A 24,400-nucleotide genomic window follows, 5' to 3' on the forward strand; every position below is an offset into this window, starting at 1 on the left:
AAAAAAAAAAAAAAGAAGATGGCCATGTGAAGACAGAGATGGAGGAAGAATACCAGGAGCGAGGCATCTACAAGCCAAGGCACACCAGAAGCTCCCACAAGCTAGGACCGAGGCATGGAACAGCCCCTTCCTAGTGCCTTAGAGGGAGCGTGGCCCTATGACACCTTGGCTTCAGACTCCTGGCCTCCAGAACTGTGACACAATACATTTCTGTCATTTTAAGCCACCCAGTTTGTGTTACTTTGTTATGGCAGCCCTAGCAAATGAATACACAGCTGAACAGCAAGTTCTTTTTTGAAGGGAGAGCTGAGAGATGCACTTCCATGGCTAATACAAATCCCACACTGGCTCCAAAGCTCACTTTTTTTTTTTTTGGAGATGGAGTTTCATTCTTGTTGCCCAGTCTGAAGTGCAATGGCACGATCTCAGCTCACCACAACCTCTGCTTCCCAGGTTCAAGTGATTCTCCTGCCTCAGCCTCCCGAGTAGCTGGGATTACAGGCATGCATCACCATGCCTGGTTAATTTTGTATTCTCTTTTTTAAGTAGAAACGAAGTTTCTCCATGTTGGTCAGGCTGGTCTCAAACTCCTGACCTCAGGTGATCTGCCTGCCCTCAGGTGATCTGCCCACCTCAGCCTCCCAAAGTGCTGGGATTACAGGCATGAGCCACCATGTCCAGCCCAAACCTCACATTGTTTACCTTCACCTAGGGTCCCCACGAGCTGGGGAGGAAGAGAAAGTCAAGGCTCCATGTCTTTCCTTTGGAAGTCCTATACTGCAGCCACCTTGCCCCATACTGGCCTCTGATGTGTGGACTCATCAGAGACTGGGGTGATGGAGACTTAGGACAGGCCCCCTACATACACACACACCCTGCTAAGAAAGGCAAGACTCAAGGGACTGGAATCCCATGTAAACCACAGCAGCCCACCTGGCCCCATTGCTCAGGTGACAGGGAAGGAACTAAGAAGGCACCTCATCTGCCACCTCTCATTTCTCCTACAAAGCTGGCCCCCAGTTCCTGTGAAACTTGAGGCACTCACAGAAAGGAGGGGGCTAAAGAGGGTGCCCCATACCAAGCTCAGCACTGCTAGGGGAAACCTAGGCACAGCCCCTGCCAGCCTATGTACATACATATTTCCAGAGAGAGGGTGTGGGTATCTATCAGATTTTCAGACATCTCTTATTACTCCTCCAAAGATAGGAACCCCTGGTTTATTCCAATATTCCTCTCAGCCAAATCTCTTCTTTTCCTCTCTCTGTCTTTCCAAATTTTTTTTTTTTTTTTTTTTTTTTTTTTTTTTTTTTTTTTTTTTTTTTGAGACGGAGTTTCGCTCTTGTTACCCAGGCTGGAGTGCAATGGCGCGATCTCGGCTCACCGCAACCTCCGCCTCCTGGGTTCAGGCAATTCTCCTGCCTCAGCCTCCTGAGTAGCTGGGATTACAGGCACGCGCCACCATGCCCAGCTAATTTTTTTTTTTTGTATTTTTAGTAGAGACGGGGTTTCACCATGTTGACCAGGATGGTCTCAATCTCTTGACCTCGTGATCCACCCGCCTTGGCCTCCCAAAGTGTCTTTCCAAATTTTTAAGAAAGAGGGCCTTGCTGTGTCACCTAGGCAGGAGTGCAGTGGCACTATTCACTGTTCATTCACTGCAGCCTTGAACTCCTGGGCTCAAACAATCCTAGCTCAAGAGCACGCTGCCCTCTCTCGAATCCTCATACGGAGAAAAAGACTGAAATTTGCAATGATTCATCTCCCACTTGGATTCAAATAGAGTCAAATTTTACGTGAAGACCTTTGGGTGTATTGTCCAAACTTTTATTTCTGTTCTCAGGAAAAATTGCGAGAAAGACTTTGCGGGGGCATAAAAGATTACTGGGTGTCCTGTCTGGAGTTCTTGTCCAAGTTATTGTCACATTTTATTATCCCTGAGATATTTTACAACTCTCTAAGTTGTGGAAAATCGATAATAATGCAAATTATTCTTTTCCATATAAGTGCAAGTAAATTGTGTCCAGTGGAATGCCACTGGGTATCACTCTAAAGATAGGCCAGTTTTTAAATTCAAATTTTTTTTTTTGAGACAGGGTTTCACTCTGTTGTTCAGGCTGGAGTGCAATGGTGCAATCACAGATCACTGCAGCCTTCACCTCCCAGGCTTAAATGATCCTCCCACCTTAGCCTCCCAAGTAGCTGGGACTACAGGTGCATGCTACTGCCCAGCTAATTTTTTAAAATTTTTTTGTAGAGACAGGGTTGAACTATGTTGCCCTGTCTGGTCTCAAACTCCTGGGCTTAGGCAATCCTCCTGCCTTAGCCTCCCAAAGTGCTGGAATTGTAAATGTAAGTCATGGCACCGGGCCTCAATATTTTTAAATTAGTCAGCATTCTTATAGCCTATATACACGTGGTTCTTGAAGTTCTCCTTTGAACCTGTTGTAACATCTTACCAGTTCCCTCATTAATTAATGAGTTAAATGACACATGTTCATTAAACATTTGTACATGACTTGGAAATTCGTATTCTTGGATGACTTTGGCTCTGACCCAAATCCCCTACTCATGACAAGGTTTGAGAGGCAGGACTTTGGATACTCAGAACTAGCTTTTCAAGACTTCTTTCAGAGTCCATAAACATTCTCTTCCTTTTTGTTCTTTTCTTTATTTTTATTACGATTTCCTGTCTTATTAATATTTATTCTTGTGTGTGTCATAGGAAGGGCCACGAGCATAAATGTACCTGTGTCTCTTGGTGGGAAGGCATATATGCTCGCCAAGGCCACACGGGAGACATTTATTGACTCTGTCACCTCCTCTGTTTACTCTCTCTCCAAGGACAGACTGTAACCCAGCAGGATGGGAAGGGGCAGGAGGTTTGGGATCCTTCTTGGACACTTGGGCTTTGGTAACAGGAAAGGCGGTCGGAGGCTCCAGCACTGAACCTCCTAGGCCAGTGTGAGCCTGGCAATCTGGGAGCCGGGCAGAGTAAACAACTTTGATGAGGATGAGGATCCACCAGTGTCTGAAAGATGATGTTGCAGGTCCCCGTGAGCCCCCCGCAGGGACCGGCCTGAGCTGAGCCCCAGAGCAGGAAGGAAGTCATCCCAAAAGCTGAAGCTCAGGATGGTCCCCCAGAGCCGTGGTCTCCAGACCTCTTTGATCTCATACCATTACTGGTTAAAAATAATTGAAGTATGCAGCTTCTTATACAGGCAAATCTTTCTAAATTTAAGGTTTGTTTATCTCCATATTACACAGTAAGAAGATGTCATTACTTTTTGTTATTTAAAAAAAACAAACATGTGCAGTGGCTCACGCCTGTGATCCCAGCACTTTGGAAGGCGGAGGCAGGTGGATCACCTGAGGTCAGGAGTTCGAGACCAGCCTAGCCAACATGACAAAGCCCCATCTCTACTAAGAATACAAAGATTGGCCCAGCACGGTGGCGAGTGCCTGTAATCCAGCTGCTGGGGGTGCTGAGGCAGGAAGCTCACTTGAACCTGGGAGGCAGAGGTTGCAATGAGCCGAGATCACGCCACTGCACTCCAGCCTGGACAACAGAGTAAGACTCTGTCTAGAAAAAAAAGAGAGAGAGAGAGGTTTTCCCGAAGCCCGGAGGATTGTCTTGTGTCCCCTCTTTGGAAACCATACTGTCCAGAGCAAGACTGTTTCACAGGGCAGGGGGACAGTAGAGCGTGCAGGCAGTGTGTAGCCTGGCTCTGCCACCCACAACTTCTACAAACTGTGTCTCCCCTCTAGGCCTAGAGCACCTGTCCCTAGCAAACCTCCCATATGGTTTTAGCATAAATACCACTTTACGGTAAAAAAATGCAAAGTATTATAATTATGGGCTGTGGGGTCATTTCCGGCAGCCTGAAATAGTGGCATTGTTTTTTTTTTTTTTTTTTTACAGCAGACAAAGCCTTTAGGGCCAGAAGGAAAGCTCAGATCTAAACAAAGGAACATCCCCCAGGATGCTATAAACTCAGTGCAGTAAAACCTCTCTACATGACTGCAATCAGATCCTCTTCTAAGGGTTTGTGCTGAGGGTGAGAGAATCCTGAAGCGGACCAAGAGATGTAATCAGGGCCCCAAGATAAACAGTGTCACCTTCTTTTCTTTGCTGCCTGCAATACTCAGAACTTGTGGTGATACTATTTGCTAAAAGCAATCACACTAACTACTATCATTTACTGAGCACTCCAGATTCCAAGGACTTTGTGTGCATGATCTCATTTAGTTTTCGAAATAATCTAGGGGTAGGGCATTATTATCCCATTTTACATGTGAGGAGCCTGAAACTCAGAAACGGTAAATAAGTGGACAAATAACCTGGGCACTGCACAGCAAAGATAATTCCGCCAGCCCCAAGACCACGTTCACCGCCACAGTCTGGTGCGCCTAGCACCTCCCTCCCCCGTGTGAGCCTGTCAGCCCCCCTTCAGGACCTCCTGAGGGATGGAGGCCAGGTGTGTCTCCAGCTAGCTGTGCAGAAACCCTAGGTCCAAGAAAGTCACCAGCAGCTCTAAGACATGCCTTAGATGAAGGAGATGACGCTGGCACAGCCATTTTCCCGGCAGCTCAGAGCCTGCAGTTGGAAAGTATTTAGACTCATCAGATTGGGACTACTATTTCGCTGACTTCTCAAACTGAGGCCCACCAAGGTGATACACTCTGCTCAGGGACTCCCATGGGTTGGTTCACGTAAAAAGGCAGACACTGCTGTATTTGTTTGAAGTCAGCCTGAAGTCTGAATCCCAGCTCTACCACATATTCCCTGCACCTTTTTTGGCAAGTTGGCTTTACCTCTCTGAGTCTTGGTTTCCTAACTGGTAAGATAACACCTTCCTCATGGCTGTTTGCGGTTCCTTCACTTATTCATTCTACAAATATTAGATTCAATCACATGAAATTGCCAAGATTCAATCACTGTTTACTCACAGAAACAGCAACTTCATGCTACTCAACACTAGTATTCTTGAGGACTTTATTCATCAGGTTTTCCAGAGAAATAGAACCAGTAAGAGCTGTGTGTGTGTGTGTGTGTGTGTGTGTGTGTGTGTGTGTGTGTGCGCGCGTGCGTGTGTGTAGTTGGCTCATGTGATTATCAGGGTTGGCAAGTCTGAAGCCTGTAGGGTAGGTTTGAAGGCTGGAAATTCAGGTAATCTCCATGATAGTCCACAGGCTCCAAAAATCCCTGTGTGGGGATTAAGTGAATAAAGCTGGAGTCTAAGACTTGGGATTCAGGCAGAAATTCAAGTAATTCCAGCTTTATTCACTTAATCCCCACGCAGGGATTTTTGGAGCTTGTGGACTATCATGAAATTACCTGCCGGGCACGGTGGCTCAAGCCTGTAATCCCAGCACTTTGGGAGGCTGAGGTGGGTGGATCACGAGGTCAAGAGATCGAGACCATCCTGGTCAACATGGTGAAACCCCGTCTCTACTAAAAAAATACAAAAAAATTAGCTGGGCATGGTGGCGCATGCCTGTAATCCTAGCTGCTGGGGAGGCTGAGGCAGGAGAATTGCCTGAACCCAGGAGGCGGAGGTTGCGGTGAGCCGAGATCGCGCCATTGATTGCACTCCAGTCTGGGTAACAAGAGCGAAACTCCGTCTCAAAAAAAATAAAAATAAAAATAAAAATAAAAAAAAGAAATTACCTGAATTTCCAGCCTTCAAATCAATGTTGCAGCCTTGAGTCTGAAGTCAGCAGAGCAAGCCGGCAGGTGCAAAACTCACACAGAGTTTCTATGTCGCAGTGCTGAGGCTGCCTCAGTCTTTCTGCAAACTTGTCTTTGCTCTTAAGGCCTTCAGCTGATTGGATGAGGCTCCCCCACACATGGAGGACAATTTGTTTTACGTAAAAACATTTCATCGTTAATGTGAATCCCATCGCCGAGTTCCTTTGGAGCAGAATCTAGACTAATGTTTGACCAAGCAGCTGGGCACTGTAGCCTCGCCAAGGTGACATAAAGTTAACATTGCAAGTGCTAGGCACTGTACTAGGTGCCTGGGAGACATGAGTGGGGAAAATTGCCGAAAAGTGCCTGACCTAGTGGAGCTTACATTCTAGTTGAGGGAGAAAGGCAATGAACAGCATCATAAATAAGTAACTGCATGTATGTTAAGAGGTGAAAGGCACTGTGAAAGAAAGCAAGTTGGCTAACAGAGAGTGAAGCCCAGGGGGCTGGAAGGTTGCCCTGAAGAACCATGGCTTGCAGGAAGTGAGGTCAGCCACGCCAGAGCACCTGGGCAGAGGGAACGGCCGGCCTGGAGGCATCGAGGCAGTCGAAGGCCCAATGTGTTCTGGAGCGGTGAGGAGGCCAGGGCGGCTGAGAGCAGTGAGAGAGGGTGAGAGTGATCAGAGATGAGTCCAGAGAGGACCTAGGGGAGCCCTGTAGATCACTGTTGGTGGGAAAATGAGGATTAAATCAGAGGCACGTGTGTGTCAAATAACCAGCATGGTATTTGGCAGAAAGTGGCAGCCTTCATTCCTCTAAGTGACCTAAGCCCAGAGCACAGGCCGGTGGACTCTGGTTGGGGCCACCTTCCTCCCTCCCGCCTGGATCCCAAGTCCTGGATTCCAGCTTTATTCACTTAATCCCCACGCAGGGATTTTTGGAGCCTGTGGGCTATCATGACACCCTGGAAGTCCAACAGTGCCTGCCGCATAAGTGAGAGAGTCGGGACCACGGAGAGAGGAGCCCAGGGCCACCCTGAGCAGGCCAGACTAAGGAGGGGGCGGGGGCTGAGACATGCGAATCCCCGCCCCCACTGGCATCTCAGCCCTGACCCGCTTGCCCAGGCTGGGCTGCAGCCTTGTCCAGCTCTGTCCCAGGCTTTGTTCCTGAATCTTCCAGGTCCCCCTTCCTGCCAAACAAAGCCCCCAGCCTCCGCCTGCCGCCCAACAGGCACCTGGGGCCTCCGGGCCTGGGAATCAAAGCCTGTTTTGCAAAGGAGGCCCTGTGTTTGGAGAAACACCCATCCCCTGCTGCCCAACCCTTCAAAGAGCCGGCATTGTTCTGCACTGAGAAGGCGCCTCCTGACGCGAGCAGGGGCCGGGCTGACGCTGGTGGACCTCTGATCTCAGGCCAGGCCCCCACGCAACTTGGAGTAGGGCGGGGGGACCTAGGGGCCAGAGCGGGAGCAGTCTGTCCTGTGGCACTGTGCCCCTTTCCCGTCCTCTGCCCACCTGGGCCTCCATCCCGTGTGTCCTCACTGAGGCCTGGACCTGGAAACCTGAAGAACCAGGCAGGCCCAGAGGGGCATGAGGAGAAGAACTGAGGCAGAGACAGGGCTTAGCGACCATAGAGGTGTGCAGGGCGAGTATGTCAAGAGACTGTAAAAAATACCCTCAGCTTACAGATTACAGAGCTGAGGCCAGAGGAGAAACAGAATTGGGCCCAGAGCCCAGCTCAAGCTGGGGTCAGACTGAGACTTGACTTATACCGTTGGTAATCATAATTGTGTGTCCAGACGAAGGCCCAGATCTTCTGAGCTGGATTTCAGTACCTTTTTTCTTTCTTAAAGAAATATTTCAAGGCCAGGGGTGGTGGCTCATGCCTGTAATCCCAGCACTTTGGGAGGCCGAGATAGGAGGATTGCTTGAGCTCGGGAGTTCAAGACCAGCCTGGGTGGCCAGGTACAATGTTTCACGCCTGTAATCCCAGCACTTTGGGAGGCTGAGACAGGTGGATCACCTGAGGTTGGGAGTTTGAGACCAGCCTGGCCAACATGGTGAAACCCTGTCACTACTAAAAATACAAAAAATAGCTAGGCTTGGTGGTGTGTACCTATAATCCCAGCTACTTGCGAGGCTGAGGCAGGAGAATAGCTTGAACCTGAAAGTCAGAGGTTGCAGTGAGCCAAGACTGTGCCACTGCACTCCAGCCTGGGCAACAGAGCAAGACTCCATCTCAAAAAAACAAAACAAGACAAAAAAACTCAGCCTGGGCATGGTGAAATCCTATCTTTACAAAACATACAAAAATTTGCTAGGCATAGTGACACACACCTGTAGTCCCAGCTAGCTACTCAGGAGGCTGAGGTGGGAGGATTGCTTGATCTGAGGAGGTCAAGGCTGCAGTCAGCTAAGATTGCACCACTGCCCTACAGCCTGGGTGACAGAGGGAGACGCCATCTGGAAAAAAAAAAAAAAAGAAATATGTCATATATACTTTTTTCCCTCAGTGTTTTTTTTGTTTGTTTTTTGTTTTAAGATGGGGCTTCACCACGTTGGTCAGGCTGGTCTTGATCTCCCGACCTCAGGTGATCTGCCCGCCTTGGCCTCCAAAGTGTTTGGATTACAGGCGTGAGCCACCATGCTGGGCCCTCTCAGTGTTGTTTTTATTGCAACTTAACTTTGGTAGAGATGACCTTGACATCAGATAAACCCTCTTACCAGAAAGTTGAGGCCGTAGAACTATCAGTAGGGCCCAGCTGGGTCCTGAGAGCTCCCTCAGTGCTCAGAACCCCTCCCCTGCTGCCTGTTTTCCTCCTGCTGCCATCCTCACTCCTCACATGGCCCAGAGTTGGCTGTGGGGTCCTCTTAGCCTCATCCCTGTTGCACAGATGAAGTCTCTCAAGGCACAGAGAGGTAAAGTAATCTGCCCAAAGTCACACAGGAAACCAGAGACAAGACACAACCCAGAATCACATCTCAGTTGTGACTTCCATACCCTTCTTTCCCTCCAACTACACTCCTCCTGAAGCCATGCCATTCCAGGTCCCTCTGCCCACGGTGTCCCGGGCACTAACATTTACTTTGCAGTGTGCGATAATGATTAAGATCGGGGCTCTTTAATCCGACACTCTGGGGTCCAGCGTAGTTGCCCTTCACTGTGGCACTTTAAGTCAACTGCTCATCCATTCTGAACCTCAGGCTCCTATCAAACAGGAACAGCCGTAGCTGCCCACCTCAAAGGCTGTTGTGAAGATTCACTGGGTGGGGGCTTGGGGCGCAGCCTATGAAAAGTCCTCAGCACATAATAACAAACATTCAGGAAGTGCTGTCTTGATAATGATAATTATTATTCCTCCTACTTTCACTATGTGGAAGGGAGGGAAAAGGAGGGGCCGCAGTAAGGTGTGGAACTGTCTCTTTGTATGAGCTGCTTCCTGAAGCAAACAGCAACAACTCCTTCCTGTTGGGCTAAGGAAGAAGGAAAGGGCAGGGAGGGAAGCAGAGGGTGGGGTGGGGGCTTGGGGCAGGGAGAGAGACTTCTGATCTCCAGCTTGAGAGTCTTGCATTTCACCTACTTGGCCTTCTGGGTCTCAGTGTGACCTTTTGACAGTCAGCATGTTGCTGTCCTGGTCATCTTTATCAAACATCTAATGATCATAGAGGTGACGTCCAGCCCTGGAATTCTGGAAAATTCCACAAGACTGTTGGGAGAGGTGGGATAGCAGAGTAGAAGCTGTGGCAACACCTTAGCAAGCCACTTCCCTTCTCTGAGGCTTGTTTGAGAGGCAGGTGACCACAGTGGTCCAAGGTTCCAGTCCCAGCCCTACCATTTGCTAATTGTGTGTACTTAGGCAAGTCTCTTAGCTTCTGTGGAGCTCAATTTTTTCCCACTAAACAAGAATAATAAAAATTCATGCAATATTACGATTCAGCATATTCTATGTGCCATGTTACCAGACCCTAAATGATGTCGAAGATGACATTATCCCAAAACATGTAAAATGTCTATACATATACACGCATGGTATAGTATGCATACTTCACAGGTTCTAGTTTCTTTGGAGTCAGACAGAGTTTAGACTCTCCTAAATTTCTGTCAGTAGACAAATCACAATCATATAACAGTCAACTATTTGTTATATGATTTTTCATCTGTAGACTGGGGCTTAAAATATGTTTCTTATAATCATAATATTACCTTGTGTTTGTTGATTATGTATGACATTTGGGCATTCTCTGTGCTCAGTATTTTTTTTTTTTGAGACAGGATCTCACTTCATTGCCTAAGATTCAGTTCAGTGGCATAATCATGGTTCACTACAGCCTCAATCTCCTGGGCTCAAGCAGTCTTCCCACCTCAGCCTCCTGAACAGCTGGTAATACAGGTGTGTACTACCACGACTGGCTAATTTTTAAATTTTTTTATAGAGACAGAGTCTTGCTTTGTTGCCCAGGTTGGTTTTGAACTCCTGAACCCAAGGAATCCTCCCACCTCAGCCTCCCAAAGTGCTGGGATTAGAAGTGTGAGCCACTGGAGCAGGGGAAAAAAAAAAAGAAGTGTAAGCCACCATGCCTAGCCGGCGTTTTAAATATATGAACTCACCAGGAGCAGTGGCTCATGCCTGTAATCCCAGCACTTTGGGAGGCCAAGGAGGGCGGGTCACCTGAGGTCAAGAGTTCAAGACCAACCTGACCAACATGGAGAGACCCCATCTCTACTAAAAATATAAAACTGGCTAGGCATGGTGGTGCATGCCTGTAATCCCAGCTACTTGGGCTGAAGCAGAATTGCTTGACTCTGGGAGGCGGAGTTTGTGGTGAGCTGAGATCATGCCATTGCACTCCAGCCTGGGCAGCAAGAGTGAGACTCCGTCTCAAAAATGCACACACACACACACACACACACACACACACACACACAGTGTGTGTATAGACTCATATAATCTTCTCAAAAACTCCATAAAGAGGTTTTTGTTGTTTAAGAGATAGTGTCTCACTCTGTAGTCCAGGCTGGAATGCAGCAGTGTGATCACAGCTCACTATAATCTTGAACACCTGGACTCAAGCGATCCTCCTGCCTCAGCCTCTTGAGTAGCTGGGATTACAGGCATGCACCACCATAACTGGCATATTTTTTAATTTTTTGTAGAAATGGGGGTCTTGCCTTGTTGTCCAGGCTAGTCTCAAACTCCTGGTCTTAAACGACCTTCCTGCCATGGCCTCCCAAAGTGCTGAGATTATAGGCATGAGCCACTGTATTCAGCTCCTGCTGTCTTGAAGGAGAAAAGCAGACCAAGTAGAATTCGCAATAGGATGGCAATTCTGTTTTTAAAATATGCATCTGAGGCTGGGTGCAGTGGATCATGCCTATAATCCCGGCACTTTGGGAGGCTGAGGCAGGAGGATTGCTTGAGCCCAGGAGTTTGAGACCAGCTTGGGCAACACAGCAAGACTCCATCTCTAAAAACCGAAAAAGAAAATATGCATCTGTTTCTATATACAGAGAAAAGCCGGGAAGAATGTCCGTCAAAATGTTTCTGTGGTTACTGATGAGTGGTTGAATTAGAGGCATTTTGGTTTTTTCTTCGTCTTTTTTTATATTTTCCTTTTTTTTATTTTTTGAGATGGAGACTCACTCTGTCGCCCAGGCTGGAATGCAATGGCACAATCTCTGCTTACTACAATTTCTGCCTCCCAGGTTCAAGCAATTCTCCTGCCTCAGCCTCCTGAGTAGCTGGGATTACAGGCACCTGCCACTATGCCCAGCTAATTTCTTGTATTTTTAGTAGAGACAGGGTTTCACCATGTTGGCCAGGCTGGTCTCAAACTCCTGACCTTGTGATCCACCCGCCTTAGCCTCCCAAAGTGCTGGGATTACAGGTATGAGCCACTGCGCCTGGCCATATTTTCCAATTTTTTTTTTAAATAAGAAAAATAATGGGGCCGAGTGAGGTGGCTCATGCCTATAATCCCAGCACTTTGGCAGGCCAAGGCGAGTGGATCATCGGAGGTCAAGAATTTGAAGACCAGCCTGAACAACATGGAGAAACCCCTGTCTCTACTAAAAATACAAAAAAATTAGTCCAGCCCAGTGGTGCAGGCCTGTAATCCCAGCTACTTGGGAGGCTGAGGCCAGAAAATTGTTTGAACTTGGAAGGTGGAGGTTGCGGTGAGCTGAGATCATGCCATTGCACTCCAGCCTGGGCAACAATAGCAAAATTCATCTCAAAAAAATAAAGAAAAATGATGGAACATAGATACTAGAGAAAGAATAAAAGTAGGCTTTTGAACACTCCATTTAATAAGTGCTTACTTGTGCACACTGTCAAATTGTATTTTTGAGTGCATATTATGATGGGCTAGGTACCAGATGGAGTGTTAGGGATCAAACAGTGGCCTGGAATGCTGAGAACCGTTCCACTGTCAGATGCTCTGTACCAATTGTCCCCACATGTGCACTTCACTTTCTGACTCATTCTTGTTTTTAACAGAGGTGACCAGGCACTGCTGCCAGGCACACCAAGTCCCACACTAGGCACTGTGTACACAAATGACTCGGTCACAGGCCCCACCCGCCTCCAGGAGCTCACAGAGCTCAACACACACTGCCACAGTCCAGCACAGTCAGGGGCGTAGCAGGGGACATGAGCATTAAAAAAGGGAGTTGCTGACTTGGAGACCAGGAAGGCTTCCTGGAGGAGAAGACAGGCCCAGAGCGCAGGAGGACACTGCCTCAGAGCACTTGGAGACTTTTCCACACACCTAGATTGCTGGACCAGGAAAGTATGACCACTGAGGGTAGGAGATAGTCAGAAATGAGAGTCGACACATTCACAACCCAGCAACACAGTTTGCAACAGCTTGCATTAAAAACTGTAAAATATGCATGCCCATTGGCCCAGTCATTTCACATGTAAGCATTTATAGCAAAAAACAGCTAAGAATGTGTATAGAGCTTTAGCTGCTGGTATGTTCATTTGAGCACTGAGACACAGTAGAGTGCAGGGGTTAGGCTTATAGACTTGGAATCCTTGTCTGCCTGGATGTTAATCAGGCCCCACCTGTTAATTCACCAGCGGTGTGACCTTTGACAAGTCACGTACTCCCTCTGTGCTTAAATTTTCCAATTTATAAAATGGAGACAGCAATCGTACCCAATGCATAAGGTTTTAGGAGAGATTAAATGGTTAACATTGGTAAAACACTCCGTATGATGGTAAGCACCATAAAAACTTTTGAAGAGGCCAGGTATGGTGGCTCACACCTGTAATCACAGCACTTTGGGAGGCCAAGGCAGGCAGATCGGTTGGGTGTAGGAATTTGAGACCAGTCTGGCCAACATGGCAAAACCGCAAGAGAAATTCAAAAATTAGCCAAGCATGGGGGTGTACACCTGCAGTCCCAACTACTCGAGAGGCTGAGATGGGAGGATGATTTGAGCCCAGGAGGCGAAGGTTGCAGTGAGCTGAGATTGCACCAGTGCACTCCAGCCTGGGTGACAGAGCCAGAATCTGGCTTTAAAAAAAGAAAAGAAAAGAAAAAACATTTGAAGAAAATTGCAAATAACCTACATATCCAAAATTAGAGATTTGCTCATTTGACATTCATATGATAGGATACCATACAAATATTAAAAATCTAAAAATGATTTAGAAGAATATTCAATGAAACAAAGAGACATTCAGAATATGACTAAGTGAAAAGAAAAATAAAGCTAGATACCAAACAACATGCTTGATTGATATTTAAATGTATTTGTTTAGAAGAATGCCTGGAAGTACCTGATGTTAATAGCAAATTAACATCAGTGGTTAAGACTGGATAATAGGATTGCATGGAACTATTATTTTTTCTTTTTTTTTTTCTTAAGTATAACAAAAAATATTTTACTAAAACATAAGATTTACAGAAGTTTCCAGACAAGCCATACAAAATGGTCACAAGCTTTTTTTGAAGTGGGGAATCTACACTTGACAGCAAAGTCACAATGTTATTAGGGAGGGCTGTGATGTTTGTTTAATGTTCCCATTTTGGTTCAAACAATCAAGCTTGTCCATCTACAGCATCTAAATAAAGTTAGACTTGGCTAGAGAGCATATTCTAAATAACTGGTTAGCTGCTTTTAACCAATGCAATTAGATCACCATAAAAGGGGGAAAGGAGCCCATAAAATTAAAATAAAACTACCTCCCCCCTCAAAAAAATAAAGAAAAATACCCACCCCCCTGCGGCTAACCTGACAACTACCTTCATTCACAGTGCTTTATACTTAAACCAGGATGGGGGAAATGAGTAAAAGCAGGAAGGGGCCGCTGCTTTTAAACCTTTCACAACAATCCAGATGATACTTGTAGCCTCTGCTCATGCTTTACCACAGTGAATCAGGACAAGACACAGATTTGCTAATGTGCATTTAATCACCAAAGGACTGAAGATGTCTGGGCTTTTTTATTCGATAATGTTTCTAAGACTATCTCCATTAAATGCAAACGAAAAGGAAGAAAGAAGTCTTGGCAGAACAGAAGTGATGCACACTTGATGATCGGATCAGTTTAAATATTATTCATGGCATATAGCCTAGTCCAAGCTTTAGCTGTTTCTATGGCTTGGGCTTCGTTGGTCTTCCCCTGCTCCGCTACATCATTTGCTAATGGATCATCTGGATTAGGAGCACTTAACAAGGCCTGGCTCGATAGCAGAACTGTGCGGATCTGCAGTGCTGGGGACCACTTATCTTTCAAAATATCTAAACATATTCTTCCCAACTTGTCTACATTAGGATGATAAACTTTGGTCATGAAACGTACTTTAGGGGCTGCCATTGGGTATTCTTCTGGAAGGAATAGTTCAAGTTTAAAAATCCCTCCCTCAAAGGGGGAATCCTGAGGGCCAGCAATGACCACATGAAAATAACGGGAGTTGCTCTCATCTGGTTCTGCTTTGATGCCAGGAACTGGTTCTGCCAGCAAACGCTGGGTTTCCTTGATGACCCTGCGGGGCAGCCTGGCCATCTTGTCAGAACCCAAGTTTGGCCTCTGGTCTCGTTTCCATTTTTTCTTTTTAATCAACTGTATTTTCTAATTATCTTTCTAGAAGCAATATGAATTTATTTTGTAATTTTAAAATATTCTCAAATGCAGGAAATAGTGACTTATCTCCACCAGTTAAAAAAAAGGACTGCAGGCTGGGCGCAGTGGCTCAAGCCTGTAATCCCAGCACTTTGGGAGTCCGAGGCGGGTGGATCACGAGGTCAAGAGATCGAGACCATCCTGGTCAACATGGTGAAACCCCGTCTCTACTAAAAATACAAAAAAAAATTAGCTGGATGTGGTGGCGCGTGCCTGTAATCCCAGCTACTCAGGAGGCTGAGGCAGGAGAATTGCCTGAACCTGGGAGGCAGAGGTTGCGGTGAGCCGAGATCGCGCCATTGCACTCCAGCCTGGGTAACAAGAGTGAAACTCCATCTCAAAAAAAAAAAAGGACTGAGTTTTATTCTATCACATTTATTTATTCACTTAATAAATATTCAAGTATCGACTATGTGTCAGGCATTAGGGTACCATTCTAAGGGCTGTCCAGCAGCAAGTTCACCATGGTACATCTTTGAGGTAGCATTTGCGAACGCAAGAAGTGTCAGCTTTTCTTTCCCTTTTTTCTTTTTTAAGAGACGGAGTTTTGCTCTTGTCACCCAGGCTGGAGTGCAATGGCGTGATCTCGGCTCACTGCAACCACTGCCTCCAGGGTTGAAGCCATTCTCCTGCCTCAGCCTCCTGAGTGGCTGGGATTATAGTCACCTGCCACCATGCTGGACTATTTTTTTTTTTTTTTTTAGTAGAAATGGGGTTTCGCCATGTTGGCCAGGCTGGTCTCGAACTCCTGACCTCAGGTATCCACCCGCCTCGGCCTACCAAAGTGCTGGGATTACAGGCGCCTGCCATGACGCCTGGCCTTCTTTCCCTTTTCTTGCTTTTTACAACACTCATTGTCCTCTAGTGGGGAGTCTGTGTCGTTGTGGAGAGACGCAGGCGGAGTGTTTGACAACCGATCAAGCCATAAGAATCAAAACTTCATTCTTTTACAGGAGCAAAAATTCTATCTCCGAAGAATGAGTCTAGAAATACGGAGATAAGGAGAATGGAGAAAAGACTCAAAACCAAAGTCTTGGAGGTACAGTTAAAGGAACTAGAAATATTTAACTCAGAGAAAAGTATTGTACTTTTGTTCATTCAACCATCAGACAAATATAATCTTCTCCTCTGGGGCAACTATTGTGCAAGGTGCCAGAGACTCGGAAATAAACCAGACAGACATGGCCTGTGTCCTTGTGGAACCTCAAACGGGTCGATGGTCGTGATATCTGCCTGAAAACACCTGAAGGGGCACTGGAGAAGAGAGAGTGGCCTTGTTCTGTGCAAATCTCAAAGACAGCTGGGACTGTTGTGTGGAAGCTTCAGTGGGCATGTTTCTGCCCCAAAGGAGGAAGACCTTGCTAACAGACAGAGCTCTTCTTCCAAGATGGACAGGCTGCCTTGGGGAGGTTGTAAGCTCCCCTCATGAGGGAAAGGAGGTATGAGCCCTTTGAGAAGTTACAGGTCAGGTGTGGTGGCTCATGCCTGTAATCCCAGCACTTTGGGAGGCCAAGGTGGACAGATCACTTGAGGTCAAGAGTTCAAGACCAGCCTGGCTAACAGGTGAAACCCTCTCTACTAATAATGGAAAAAAAATTAGCTAGGTGTGGTGGTGCACACCTGTAATCCCAGCTACTCAGGAAGCTGAGGCAGGGGAATCACTTGAACCTGGGAGGCAGAGGTTGCAGCAAGCTGAGATCACACCACTGAACTCCAGCTTGGTGATGAAGTGAGATTCTGTCTCAAAAAAAAAAAAAAAAACAAGATACAGAAGAAGGGCCATGTTAGTCAACTTGGGCTGCCATGACAAGATACCATAGCCTGGTTGACTTGACAACGGAATTTTTTTGAGACAGGGTCTCAGCTGGAATGCAGTGGTGTAAACACAGCTCATTGCAACTTCAACCTCCTGGGCTCCAGTGATCCTCCCACCTCAGCCTCCCAAGTAGCTGGGGCTACAGGCAAGTACCACCATGACTTTGTGTTTCGCTCACAATTCACTTCCTTTACTGAATTCCTAGGGAGGGGACAGGGTATTTCTTTGCTCACCATAGTAGCCTTAATGCCTGACCTAGTCGACATAGCCCCTAGCATTAACAATAAGTATGTGTTAAATTAATGAGCATAGAGTATCTACCATGTGCCACACTCTTCTGCATATTCAGTTACATTTACTCCTTACAACCAGCCTTGCCAGTTGGGTATTTTGCTGTTCATAAATGAGATCACCCAGGCTCAGGGAAGCTGAGAAACCTACCCATGGTCACACAGCTGGAAGTGACTGAGCCTAAGTTCTTTCAGCTCCCAGCTTCCTGGAAGGGGTGAAGGAACATCCTCATATCCACTCCCATGCTCCGTGGGCCTGTGCATTGGAGGGGCTTTACAGCATTACCTCAGTTCACCCCCAGAATCAGCCTGTGATGTGTCTGTTCCAACCTTTTCCAAATGCAGTCATGTCATTGAAATACAGAAAGATCATGTGAGCAGCCCACAGTTACTCAGCAAAATTGCAGAGCTGACCTTGTAACCCAGAGTATCGGGGATGTTTTCACTGCACTGGGCACGATAGAACAGGCAGGTGAAACCAGCACGGAGGAATCGTTAACTCTCAAAGGTCTGAGCTGGCTGCTGGGCTTCCCCTCCGGTCACACTCGCCACCCTGAGTCATCTGGGCTTTGGAAGATGCTCATTTTGGGAGCTGCTCTGTTGGTGCATGGCCCTGGCATCGGAGAGTGTCCAACCAAGGGAAGTAAGAGTGAGAGCCATGCTCCTTCCTGGTGCCAATTCAAGGAGGCCCATGTCAAGATGGGAGGTGGCAGCATGTCCCTGGAACTGACCTTTCACCTCAGCTTAAGAATAAATTCTGGTTTTGGGGTGGCTTTTCCACAGGGCGTGTGTCAGCCATCACCTTCCCTCTGGGCACAGTGTGGAAGCATGGGGTGGGTGCAGCCCAGGCGGAAGGTGCCAGGTGTCTGCAGCCTTGGGCAAGATCAGCCAGTATCCAGCTGGACCAGAACCAAGAGCTCTTGGGCGCCGGAGCTGCTTGGGCCTGAGCCTCCCTGCCTGCCTTTCTTGTGAAGCGAGAGAGGCTCATCAGCTGCAGCGGCCCATGCTAATAGTGGGGTTCCTAGGAAGGCTTCTCTGGGTTAGCCAAGTGGCCAACCACCATCTGACTGGTGGGATGGGCAGTCTGCCCACCTGCCTCCCTGTGGTGGATCCGCTGGACCCCCCATGCTTTCCTCTGCAGGCCCACGGCTCATGCCTTCCTTCTGGGCATAACTGAATAGAGCAACATTTCTCAAATCATCTGCAATCTATCTCAGACCCATCTTTTCATATCACAGCCCTCGCATGTTGTGGCAATTCCAAATTACTATAAAAACGTTTCTCAGTTTTTACTCAGAATTTTGATACTTAACTCACTGTGGACTAGGAACAAGGAGTTAGCCGATCTGCATGGTTCATGGACCACACTTTGAGGACCACTGGAATCGAGGACCCCTTATAGGCTAAGACCTTGGGGCATGAGTGAGGGGACCCAGAAATGAGAGACCCTGTCTGTTGCTCTGGAGGAGCACAGGCTCCAGAGAAAGACACTTGAATTCAGTCCTGCCTTTTCACTTGCTAGTAATGTTTGGCAAGATACTTCCTTTTGTGTGCCTCTGTTTCTTTACCTGGAAAACAAGGATACCTGTTATAGGAAGTAGCTATTTTTTTTTTTGTCCTGCTCATGGTCTGGACAAAGATAGATAGCATCTGATTTTCCTTTAAGTTTGGGTAGACTGACCCCTTCCCATGGCTTCAGGGATGAGGCTACAACCTAAGCATGGCCAGTTAGCAAATTTGATCGCCCCAATTATATGACTGATCCAGAGTTGCGCACACACCCAAGAGGATGCACTGAAGGTCTGTCTTGGACCCCTCACTGGATGTGTTGAAGAAGAGATCATCTTTTTCTGCTGGGGTTGCTAAGCATAAAGAGCATCTTTCTAAAAACAAAGCCAGCACAGAAGAAAACCAAGCCAAAAGATGGGGAAAAAGGCTCCTTGAAACAGCATTTGAGTGCCTGGTTCCAGACAAGCCCGAAACTAGACTGACTCGTGAGCTTTCAGTTAGGTGCTGTACATCTTTTTTATTTTTTCCTAAGTCAGCTGGAGTTTAATTTTGTTACCCACGACCAAATAAGTTTTTTTTTGTTTTTGTTTTTATTGTTTTTTGAGACCGAGTCTTGCTTTGTCGCCCAGACTAGTGTTGTGGTGTGATCTCGGTTCACTGCAACCTCCACCTTCCAGGTTCAAGTGATTCTCATGCCTCAGCCTCCTGAGTAGCTGAGATTACAGGCACCCACCACCAAGCCCAGCTAACTTTTGTATTTTTAGTAGAGATTGTGTTTCACCATGTTAGCCAGGCTGGCCTCGGACTCCTGACCTCAAGTGATCTGCCTGCTTTGGCTTCCTGAAGTGCTGGGATTACAGGCATGAGCCACTGTGCTGGGCCAAGAAGTTTTAATTTTTGAAAAGGGCTCACCACGGTGTCTGACACAGATTAAACACCCAATAACTGGAAGCTATCATCATTATTCTCATTATCAAGTATCCAGTGAGGTATATGATATGCTATGTACTGGGGATATCAGGATAAATCCGATATAATCTCTGTCTTCAAGAAGTTTCCAGCCTATGGAGAGGTATGAATCAAAGAGACTCAATTCCTGTAATCAAGAGAGGAAAAGTCCATCAGGGTCAAAAGAGCTGGACTAACCAAGGGTCATATAGCTGCAGGGAGAGAAAGACCCTGACAGGCCAGGCGCAGCTGTAATTCCAGCACTTTGGGAGGCTGAGGCAGGTAGATTACTTGAGATCAGGAGTTTGAGATCAGCCTGGACAGCATGGTGAAACCCCATCTCTATTAAGAATACACAAATTAGCTGGACGTGGTGGTGCATGCCTGTGGTCCCAGCCACTCAGGAGGCTGAGGTACAAAAATCGCTTGAACCTGGGAGGCGGAGGTTGCAGTAAGATGAGATCGCACCACTGCACTCCAGCCTGGGCGACAGAATGAGACCCCGTCTCAATAAATAAATGGATAAATACATAAATTAAATTAAAATAAAATAAATAAAAATGGACTTTATTATTATTTTTAAGGAGGCTAAAGGTAAGAGAAATCCAACTGACTAATGCTCAGAAAAGATTTCCTGGTCTGCTCAACAGGTAGTATTGCCTGCTAGCTTCACCCATCTGATGCTTCCTAAACAAGACATGTCCCAGAGATGTTCATTCCTGCTGAGATGCACCATGCTCTTGGCATTCTGTCTTTCCCCTGCTCATTCACCCCACCCCTGCGCCACACCCAATCACTTGCCAAATCCTGTTCATTCAAACCCTGCAATGGTCTTTCGCCAGGCAGGCTGTCACCTCCCGTCCATCTTTGCACTCCCTGGGCCCAGCCTCCACCCAGCATCCACGGCATCCCATCTCAACGCCTCTTCCCACAGCATATTCCAGAGCTGGTGAGAGCTTCTGATTGCCTAATAAATAAAAGCAAACCTCTAGAGGGACTGCAGGGATCCCATGAACACTTCTCACTTTCTGCTATTGGTACCCTGCCCATGCCCCTTGGTCCATCTGGAAAGTCACCTACAGGTTCGGTGGAGGATTCTTGTACACACACTTGTCCACTGGTGGTTTCATGCCTCGAGCATCCACAATCCTCTGCCCCAGGGCTTTCTCTGGTGGCTGGAGCTGGCTCCCCCACCCGGGCAGTGTTGAATAGCCAGAGAGTTGATGTCCCTGGGAGCAACCCTCAACCACTGGAATTCTGGACCTACCAGAACAGACAGAAAAATACTCCAACTTCATTGCCTCTCTGCGGAACAATTCTAAAATGTGTTTTACAGAGTCTCTCAGAGGGTCTCCAGTTACCCAACTTACTCATCTTTTCCTGGCTTTCCTCTCTCCTATGTCTCTTTTCACCACTCCTTCACAGCGCTCCCTTGAAGATCCTCTCAAATAAAGTACTTGCACCTAAATCCTTGATTCAGGCTGGGCACAGTGGTTCATGCCTGTAATCCCAATACTTTGGGAGGTCAAGGTAGGCAGATCATGAGGTCAGGAGTTCAAGACCAGCCTGGTCAACATGGTGAAACCCTTTCTTTACTAAAAATACAAAAATCAGCCAGCCTCAGTGGCAAGTGCTGTAATCCCAGCTACTCAGGGGGCTGAGGCAGGAGAATCACTTGAACCTGAGAGGCGGAGGTTGCTGTGAGCGGAGACCACGCCATAGCACTCCAGCCTGGGCAACAAAGGGAGACCTGGTCGACAAAGGGAGATGCTGTCTCAAAAAAAAAAAAAAAAAATCCGGCCAGGTGGGGTAGCTCACACCTGTAATCCCAGCATTTTGGGATGCCGAGGCGGGCAGATCACAAGGTCAGAAGTTCAAGACCAGCCTGGCCAACATGGTGAAACCCTGTCTCTTAAAAAACAAAGCAAGACAAAATCCTTGATTCAGCATCCGTTTTGTGAGGTACCCAAATCAGGACCCTTTCAAAGCTCAAGCATAATTCCCGTCACACCATGTCATGCACCTTTAAGTACAACCAACTTAAGACTATATGCCCTCTGCTTTCATCCTTCCATGACTTTGGCTGTACACTTCACCTAGAAAGGCTTCCCACTTTCACATCTGTCCTCTCCCATCTATTGGTTAAGCATCAGCTCAGGTTTCGTTGTTGTTCACGGTAAGCACAAGAAGTGATTGCTCAATGCTTTGAACTCCTGAGCAGATTATTGCTTCCTTCAGCATCACCTTTGTCCTCAGGTTTCTTGACCTAGCAGAGTCTATTGACAAACTCTCCTTTACTTTTGTTCAACTGTTGACTCCCATGGCCAAATCTAGACCTTAGCATTACCCAGTTCTGGGATCTTAGATGCCATTGTACCCTGGATGACCACAGATACCTTTGGCTGTCTTGCTCTGGGGACAACTTCTCTATGAGGTTATCAAGGCCCCCAATCTCCTCGTCCCTCTCCCTCTCAGCTTCTCTAGACCAGACTTACCCTATCAACCCCATCCTGATGACTCGAACTCACCAGTCCCTTGGCCTCTTCCATCCTTCCAATTATAAAAAACCCATGTCCCGGTTAGCTCACCCTCACTGGCTTTCTCTCCACCAGTGGCCTCAGAAGAAGTGCAAATCAGTTAAGAGCGTGCACAGGACTTATTAGATCCTAGCTCCACAACTATTCACTGTATGACCTCGGGCAGATTAAGTTTTTGGCCTGCAGCCTCCATCTCTGTAAAAGAGGAAAATAATAAAACCTCATTCATTTACCCTCAGATAAAATTCAGTATGATTGAACCCTCGGTGCAAGGTTCAATTTTTAAATGCCAAAGACAGGACAAACTCTCAGTAACTAGTAACGGGTTGTGTTAATCTTGCTTCTATTACTGTGGGTCTATTTCATTTGGTTGAGGGGGACACTTAGAATTGTGCCTGGCACAGGGTAGGCACTTCATAAATGTTGGCTGCTATGATTATAACTGTACCAGTTTCCTACGGCTGCCGTAACACACCGCTACAAAGTGAGTGGCTTAGAACAGCGGGAAGCCAAGCAAGCCTCTGGTGGAAGACTTGAGACTTGAAGGGGCTGAATCAGAGATCATTCCCTGGGCAGTGTCTGGAGAGATGGCTCTTTCAAAGCTCTGAAGGGGCACTGACTAATGCCCTCTCCTGGCTCCTGTGCTGCTGGCAGTCCTTGGTGCTTTGGTTTAGAACTGTACCCCTCATCTCTGCCTCTATGTTCAATGGCCCTCCTGCTCTGTGTCTCTGTCTCCAGCCTCCCTCTGATTTGCTCTTATAAGGACACTTGTCATTGCATTTAGGGCCCATCCTGAATCCAGAATGATCTCATCTTGAGATTCCTAATTACATTGGGAGATACTTATTTTGTCCTACTAGGGCCACATTCACAGGTTCCAGAGATTAGGACGTGGACATGCCGTTTGTGGAGAACACCATTCAACCCACTGCAATTTTCATTACAGAGAGTTTCAGTGGAGGGGTGGGAGTGGAAACCAGATTGCAGAGGACCAACAAAGAGGAGGTGAAGAAATGTAAGTGATTATTTTATATAAATAAATATATATTTTTAATTTTTAAATTTTTTTATTTTTTGAGACAGGGACTTGCTCAGTCTCCAGACTGGAGTGCAGTGGCACAATCTGAGCTCACTGCCACTTCCACCTCCCAGGCTCAAGTGATCCTACACTTCAGCCTCCCACATAGCCAGTAGCTGGGACTACAGACATACACCACCATGCCCAGCTAATTTTTAAAAAGCGTTTTATAGAGACAGGGTCTCCCTATATTGCCCAGGCTGCTATAGTACTTCTGGGCTCGAGCGATCCTCCCACCCTGGCCTCCCAGGGTCTGGGATTACTGGCGTGAGCCACTGGGACCACCCTAGATGATTATTTTAGACACTTGGTTAAGAGAGATGCAGATGAAGCGGGAGCTGGAGGAGGGCTAAAAGCAGAAGAGAGATTTTTGTTCCTGTTTTAAAATATGGTATATCCTTGAGTCTCTTGGGGGAAAAAAGATGAGAAAGATGGGGGAAGATCTTAAAGATATAGGAGGGGGAGGAACAAAGAAGCAAGGAGCTGGCCCCAGAACTGAGTTGCCATCAATAAAATCAGGGCCAAATGGATGACTCAGTAAACCCCAGGATGGGCCAGCCACAGACCAGCCACCACCAAACAGGTTGGAACAGGGACATGGCTGGAGGAGAGAAGTGTGAGCCAAAGAGCCACCAAGACAAGAGAAAACAAAGCCAAGCAAGCCTCTGGTGGAAGACTTGAGACTTGAAAGGGCTGAATCAGAGATCATCCCCTGGGCAGCTTATAAACCACTTTCGGCAGTTTCTCATCTGAAACACTGATTCCTGCTGGAGGGCAGGCAGAAGAATCACGCTGTTATTGGACAGAGGAAGAAACTGAGACCTAGAAAGGCCTCGGGGCTAGCAAAAGACACACAGGTACTTGGGGTGTTCAGAGTCCCGGGTGAGGAGGCAGGGAGCCCAGGAAGTCCTGGAGATGGGGGGTCCTCTGTCTGGCAGCAAGAAGAGGTGGTTATTGAGGCCTCTGCTCAGAAATGGACACTTTTAATTTTAGTAGTTTTTGGGGTACAGGTGGTTTTGGTTACACAGATAAGTTCTTTAGTGGTGATTTCTGACATTTTAGTGCATACAAGCTATGTATACTGTACCCAGTATGTAGTCTTTTATCTATCCCTCACCCTATCCCAAGCTTGCCACCCAAGTCCCCAAATTTCACTATACCATTCTTATGCCTTTGCATCCTCATAGCATAGCTTCCACTTTTTTTTTTTTGAGACAGAATCTTGCTCTGTCGCCCAGGCTGGAGTTCAGTGGCACTATCTCCACTCACTGCAACCTCCGCCTCCTGGGTTCAAGTGATTCTCCTGGCTCAGCCTCCCGAGTAGCTGGGATTATAGGCACTCGCCACCACACTCCGCTAATTTTTTTGTATTCTTAGTAGAGGCAGGGTTTCACCATGTTGGC

General features: G+C 47.1%; 1 protein-coding gene across 1 annotated transcript; it reads right to left on the reverse strand.

Annotated features, from left to right (window-relative positions):
• Positions 1-14,243: 14,243 nt before the first annotated feature.
• LOC108313418 (ubiquitin-conjugating enzyme E2 N-like) lies at positions 14,244-14,728 on the reverse strand. Its single transcript, XM_017541827.2, has one exon. The coding sequence runs from the start codon at positions 14,700-14,702 to the stop codon at positions 14,244-14,246; it is 459 nt and encodes a 152-aa protein (XP_017397316.1). The 5' UTR covers positions 14,703-14,728.
• Between the last annotated feature and the right edge of the window lie 9,672 nt (positions 14,729-24,400).

This window comes from Cebus imitator, unplaced genomic scaffold (genome assembly GCF_001604975.1).
Source record: "Cebus imitator isolate Cc_AM_T3 unplaced genomic scaffold, Cebus_imitator-1.0 Scaffold136, whole genome shotgun sequence".
NCBI classification, from domain to species: Eukaryota; Metazoa; Chordata; class Mammalia; order Primates; family Cebidae; genus Cebus; species Cebus imitator.